Below are 7,445 nucleotides of genomic sequence, written 5' to 3'. Positions count from 1 at the left end.
TAAAGCAGAGAAAAACTAGTCTTCTTCCGGATGGTCGGAAGAATGGATATTTTTTAACTATTTTTCCGGCTACCCAGAAGAATAGCCGCTGCCAAACATAAAACCAACAAATCTGGGGAAAAAATAAGTTCCTTATAGTTTAAATTTTAAAGTCAGGCACAGGTTGTATAACAGTTTAAAAATAGGCACGAAAAATAATTAGTTTCCCTTCAAGGTCCCTCAAGTTTGTGCGTTGCATCTGTTACACTGGTTCTGTTACTCATAAGTTAAGTAATAAAACAGCACTTCATACTTAAAACATCAAAATCATACAACACACAATCTTCTGTAAAATGGCTGGATTAAGTGTTTGGGCACAAAGACATATCTCTAGGATTGAGGAAAACTTTACACAAGCTGATAAGGATAATAGTGGAACCTTACAGCTTTCCGAAGTTATCCAGGTTCTTCGGAATTCTGGATTTAAAGGAAGCGATGAAGAAGCTAAGGTATGATTTTTCCCTGGAACATGTAAATGAAGAAGACGCGGATATTAGTTTTTTTATGTATCAATATTTTCGCTGATATTTGTTCGTATGTTATTCTAATTTTAGGCGATTAGAATCTTTCAATGAGATACTTTTCTTTCAAATATTAAAAATAAGTTGCAATTGCTTCCTCATTTTTTTTTTTTTTTTTTTTTTTTTTTTGTAATTATGACTCATAGACTAATCAATGGTAAAGAAGCAAAGTTGGGAAGATTGCCATGTTTTTTATAAGCAACTTAGGAGACGACTATTTGATATTCATGGGCAGGGGGACAGAAGGAAAGTTTTCCAATTGAATTATAATCTTCAACTGTTGCAACATGTATGCATGTTTTAATATTTTCAGCGGCTGTGCAATTTACAGCGAGAAAGTCGTTTCTTTATAAACACACAATTATTTAATTATTTCCTGTATTTTGTGTTGTAGAAAATTCCTTTCCATCACTTCGTGGGGCAAGACTATGTCTTCTTTCAATAATTACTAGGCCAGGCTATTCATTTTCAAAATCCACAGAAAATTAAATATTCAAACGGCAATGATTAGAAATAAAAGAGTTTAGTGTAATTCGAAGTCTAATTTAGACACAGAATTCGTACAGCACGCATTATCAGTAAAGACATCGTTTTCATACGATTATTTGGTCATCTTTTACAGAAAATATTCTCCGAGATAGATGCCGACAAGAACCAAGTGGTTTCTAGAGTAGAATTTAAGAATGCGATGTCAAAAGTGCCAAAGATTGATTTCAAGTAAGATAATATTTGAATCACAATACAATACAATACAATACAATACAATACAATACAATACAATACAATACAATACACAATACACAATACACAATACAATACAATACAATACAATACAATACAATACAATACACAATACAATACACAATACAATACAATACAATACAATACAATACAATACAATACAATACAATACAATACAATACAATACAATACAATACAATACAATACAATACAATACAATTTATTACACTGATAATTATTATTTATTAATGATGTAGTGTAACAAAGAACAGAATAGAAAATAGAAAAATAACAGATATGTATATATATATAAATTATCTATGTAGCATATATGAATGTTGAGGAATATACTTGAATGTCTAGAAATATGGTGCCATAAATGATACCGTTAAATCAAAGATGTTATAATATATGCAGTATTCACTTTAACCAGAAAGTGATTCATAACAAACTTCGTTAGTGATTGAAGTTTTACTTTGCAATAATAGAATGTTTTATCTATCATGTCTATTACAGCTGTTGAAATTGCTACTGTGTAGTTCTATAAATACATCATAAACAGCCGCACACATTCTCATTACATTTCCTACATAAAATAATCACTCAATTATCTATTATAGTAAGTCTAGGTGCATTTCACTTCAAAACATCTTCATTGCTTAGATATATGTATTAGAATGTAAGCATTTCTGAGGGGCGTTAGCCCTGTAGATCAGAGAGAAGCTGAACTACATCTAATTCACATAGAAGTAATATATAAATATTGTATCTTTTCTATAGTTCTAAAATTGTGGGCTTTTTATTAAAAAATTAAAAAAATTTTAAAAAAAAAAAGGTGTCTTAAATTTCCCGTATGCAGTGACTTTCAAAAGATATATATGTTTTACAGTTATAGATTTGGAATACAATATTAATGGCGTGTATTTTCTTATCATTGCTTTTGCATGGCAATAAATGATAACACTTATACTGTAGTTTTAATAGTGTGCGTTTGTACACTTTTTTAAATGTAACTAATGCAAAAATTAAGGGTGTTTTTATTATCATATCCACACCCTAATAATCAAAATTATAACTTTTTCGAATGATTATTTTTAGTAAATAACCGCCGCATTAATCTCCTTGGAGCAAAGTTTCAGAATGATTAGCATGTCCTTGTCCTGATATTCATGTGATATTTGCCAGTGAACATTAAACGCCAATCCTTTCATTCGTCCATTCCTTCGTTTTATATAAAAAAAAAATCGAGGATATTATTTCCACCTAAGTGTTTAGTTTTCGGCAAAAATAGAAAATGACAAATAAATTAATAAAGCAATACAAAACACAAAACACAAAAACGAAAAAAAATTGAAAAAAATGAAAAAAACCTGACAAACTGAGTGAGAAAAAAAATAGTTTAATTCCTGACTTGTAATTTTTTCCATGAGGGTTAAATTTGGTTTTATAGCTAACTCAACCTCCCACTTGTAAGACAGTTGTTTATAATAACATTAACCATTTTTTATAAAGCCACTTAGGTGATGAGCATTGTATTGTACTGCCACTAACTTTTACATTTTCCCAGACTTTATATTGTACCGCCATTTTCTTTTACATTTACAGGACTTTAGTGATCAGCATTGTATTGTACTGCCACTAACTTTTACATTTTCCCAGACTTTATATTGTACCCAGTGGAGGATCCAGAAATTTTCATAAGTGGGGGCCCACTGGCTGCCTAAGAGGGGGCCCGATTTCGTCAATCCTCAGTGATTCCCTATATAAGCAACCAATTTTTTTCTCAAAAGGGGGGGGGCAGGCCTCCCCCCCCTAAATCCGCCTCTGGTACTGTCATTTAATTTGACATTTTCAGGACTCTAGTGATTAGCATTGTATTGTACTGCCACTAACTTTTACATTTCCCCAGACTTTATATTGAACCGTCATTTACTTTAACATTTACAGGACTCTAGTGATGAGCATTGTATTGTATCGCCATTTACTTTTACATTTTACAGGACTCTAGTGATGAGCATTGTATTGTATCGCCGTTAACTTTTACATTTTACAGGACTTTAGTGATGAGAAGATCGTTTAAACATTTAGATGCTGATGGAAGTGGATTTTTAACACGAGACGAAATCCTGGCAGCAGCGACCAATGAATGTGGACTTGATGTCAAGGCTGAAATGATATCAGAAATGCTGCTAGCCCTTATAAAGGATGACGATAAAAAGGTATAGCTGTGTCTTTTAAATTGTGTCTAATAAAAAAACAAGGTTGTGTATACATTTCTATGACTGAGACAGCAACTTTAAAAAACACAGAACGACAATTAAAAAAAAACAGTATCGTTTATTGCCTTTCATTCAGCTGTTGTTGTTGTTTTTTGTTTTTTTTATGTCTGTTACCTTGAAATTACCGTTAGTACTTCGAGAAAAATCGCTTTTGTGATTGTTCATAATTAAATGTGCTATCAATAATTCGTCATCAGAAAGAGCTAACAAGAAAGACCGACAGTAATCTCAAAACTAAGTTTTTGAGAATATACCAAAATAACAAAACCAATCAATAGTTGAAGATACACAAACAATATAATGATTAAAAAACAAACAAGAATTGACCAATCAAAACACAAAAACTTTAGATTGAGAATTAAACCTCTTCAAGTTTAATTCCAACATATAATAAGAAATGGAGACTGCATGAAAGAAAGTAAATAAAAAAAAAATTTTAATAATGCGTTGGCTTTGTGGGTAGTTAATACGCACACATGTTCGTTAGGTTGTGTGGGGTTTTGATACACATTCAGTGGCGGATCCAGGGGGGGGGGGGGGTTCCGGGGGTGCGCACCCCCTTTATTTTTGCCGATCAATGCATTTGTATCGGGACATATGTTTTGCACCCCCCTTTTGCCCTGGGTTACCTGGGTTAGCACCCCCCTTTCGAAAATTCCTGCATCCGCCCCTGACATTTATGTCGGTTTGGGTTTTAAATGTTTTAAATACAGCCATGTCCGTATGAACGTGTGAGCTTTTATCACGCATCTATGTTCGTTTGGTTGCGCAGGATGTAACAATGTAATAGGCACCACAAAAATGTCAATTGATACAAGTAACTTAGATGTCTGATTAATGTTGTTTTTTTTTTTATCGAAACCGCTAATACCAAGTGATAACTTGGATAAACTATTACCAATGTTTCAGGCGCTATAAATCACACCTAGATAACAATATTTTTAAAGAGGAGATTTTCTTTCGGCATTTAGATTAATGATTCTTGAATTTGAATACATTTGAGATATCAACAGACGTTCTAAAAATGCGTATTTTTATTTAACTTATTGTTAAAAAGAATCAGTATTTAACAGTTTAAAATTGCAAATGCTATGATAATAAAATATGATAATAAAATGTAAAAATGATTTGTTTTCTTGATATAAAAGTTTTGAAAAAAAATACTGTGGCTGAATTCGTAAGCATCAGTGCATTGTGCTCACATTGTGATACTGTGGCTGAATTCGTAAGCATCAGTGCATTGTGTTCACATTGTGATACTGTGGCTAAATTCGTAAGCATCAGTGCATTGTGTTCACATTGTGATACTGTGGCTGAATTCGTAAGCATCAGTGCATTGTGTTCACATTGTGATGTTTATAATTATGTTCTCTCTTAGATTAGCTATGACGAGTTTCTAGATATCTGGGGTCGGCGCTCTACTGGTGAACTTCTGAGAGACATCTTCAAACGACTTGATGTGGACAAAAGTGGAACATTGTCTAAACAGGAATTAATAGACGGAATCAAATCGGATGAGGAGTTTAAACTTTGTGGTGACAAATTGTCTAGTATGCTGATCACGTGGTGTAAAGGTGAGGATAACAGTCTTAAATACGAAGACTTTATCAGAGCTTATGAAACCGCAAAGTAACTATGCTCATTATGAACATATGGAATAAACTTGTTGTAAAATTATTGTTGTATTTATATAACTTATATTATTTGTACTAAGCATTTTTCTCGTATATATATTTTTTCATCGTAATAAAAGTTTTAAATTGATTGTAAAATGTGTTTTACTTGTAAAATGTTATGCTCTTGCCTTCACATAAACTTACTTATTACAGTGTCCAACTATAAAGTAAGTGAGGTATGATACATGACAATACTAGAATCGACTTCAATGAGGTACATATATATAAAGTATTCTACAGACAAAGTAAAACAAACATGGTGTCAATGTGACTGTCGGTTTTTCTTGTCGTTCTTGCAGTTTCTGTCCTTACATGTCAAATTACAATAAGTAGTACATGTCATAAAGATTTGTCCGATATTGCATACAGATATGAGACTTAAAGCTTACACGTCAAATTACAGTAAAGAGAACACGTCACAAAGTTTTGTCAGATATTTCATACGGCAGTGACATGTAAAGCTTACTCGTCAAATTACAGTAAAGAGAACACGTCACAAATTTTGTCAGATATTGCATACGGCAGCGACATGTAAAGCTTACTCGTCAAATTACAGTAAAGTGAACACGTCACAAATTTTGTCAGATATTGCATACGGCAGCGACATGTAAAGCTTACTCGTCAAATTACAGTAAAGAGAACACGTCAAAAAAGTTTTCTCAGATATTACATACGGCTGCCACATACAAAGCGTACACGTCAAATTACAGTAAAGAGAACACGCCACAAAGTGTTGTCAGATATTACATACGGCTGCAACATACAAAGCCTACATGTCAAATTACAGTAAAGAGAACACGTCACAAAGTGTTGTCAGATATTACATACGGCTGCGACATACAAAGCGTACATGTCAAATTACAGTAAAGAGAACACGTCACAAAACTTTGTCAGATATTACATACGGCTGCTACATACAATGCGTACACGTCAAGTTACAGTAAAAAGAACACGTCACAAAGTTTTGTCAGATATTTCATACGGCAGTGACATGTAAAGCTTACTCGTCAAATTACAGTAAAGAGAACACGTCACAAATTTTGTCAGATATTACATACGGCAGCGACATGTAAAGCTTACTCGTCAAATTACAGTAAAGTGAACACGTCACAAATTTTGTCAGATATTGCATACGGCAGCGACATGTAAAGCTTACTCGTCAAATTACAGTAAAGAGAACACGTCAAAAAAGTTTTCTCAGATATTACATACGGCTGCGACATACAAAGCGTACACGTCAAATTACAGTAAAGAGAACACGCCACAAAGTGTTGTCAGATATTACATACGGCTGCGACATACAGAGCCTACATGTCAAATTACGGTAAAGGGTACACATCACAAAACTTTGTCAGATATTACATACGGCTGCTACATACAAAGCGTACACGTCAAGTTACAATAAAGAGTGCACTTCACAAAGTTTTGTCATATATTTCGTACATGTCAAATTAGAATAAAGAGAACACGTCACAAAATTTTGTCAGATATTGCTTACGGCTGCGATATACAAAGCGTACATGTCAAATTACAGTAAAAAGAACACGTCACAAAGTTTTGTCAGATATTACATACGGCTGCGACATACAAAGCCTACATGTTAAATTACAGTAAAGAGAACACGTCACAAAGTGTTGTCAGATATTACATACGGCTGCGACATACAAAGCCTACATGTCAAATTACAGTAAAGGGTACACATCACAAAACTTTGTCAGATATTACATACGGCTGCTACATACAAAGCGTACACGTCAAGTTACAGTAAAGAGAACATGTCACAAAGTTTTGTCAGATATTTCATACGGCAGTGACATGTAAAGCTTACTCGTCAAATTACAGTAAAGAGAACACGTCACAAATTTTGTCAGATATTGCATACGGCAGCGACATGTAAAGCTTACTCGTCAAATTACAGTAAAGAGAACACGTCACAAAGTGTTGTCAGATACTACATACGGCTGCGACATACAGAGCGTACTCGTCAAATTACAGTAAAGGGTACACGTCACAAAACTTTGTCAGATATTTCATACGGCTGCGATATACAAAGCCTACATGTCAAATTACAGTAAAGAGAACACATCACAAAGTGTTGTCAGATATTACATACGGCTGCGACATACAAAGCCTACATGTCAAATTACAGTAAAGGGTACACATCACAAAACTTTGTCAGATATTACATA

At 33.5% G+C, this 7,445-nt stretch overlaps 1 protein-coding gene across 1 annotated transcript; it reads left to right on the top strand.

Annotated features, from left to right (window-relative positions):
• The first annotated feature begins 273 nt into the window (after positions 1-273).
• LOC143059790 (neo-calmodulin-like) lies at positions 274-5,352 on the top strand. Its single transcript, XM_076233355.1, has 4 exons — positions 274-488; positions 1,183-1,277; positions 3,355-3,520; positions 4,959-5,352. Exons 1-4 carry the CDS (start codon positions 333-335, stop codon positions 5,211-5,213), a joined length of 672 nt encoding a protein of 223 aa, XP_076089470.1. The 5' UTR covers positions 274-332; the 3' UTR covers positions 5,214-5,352.
• Positions 5,353-7,445: the final 2,093 nt, after the last annotated feature.

The sequence above is a fragment of the Mytilus galloprovincialis genome, chromosome 14 (assembly GCF_965363235.1).
Source record: "Mytilus galloprovincialis chromosome 14, xbMytGall1.hap1.1, whole genome shotgun sequence".
Classification (NCBI taxonomy): Eukaryota; Metazoa; Mollusca; class Bivalvia; order Mytilida; family Mytilidae; genus Mytilus; species Mytilus galloprovincialis.
Note: the sequence above shows the minus strand (reverse complement) of the source record. Positions and strands in the feature narration are given on the sequence as shown.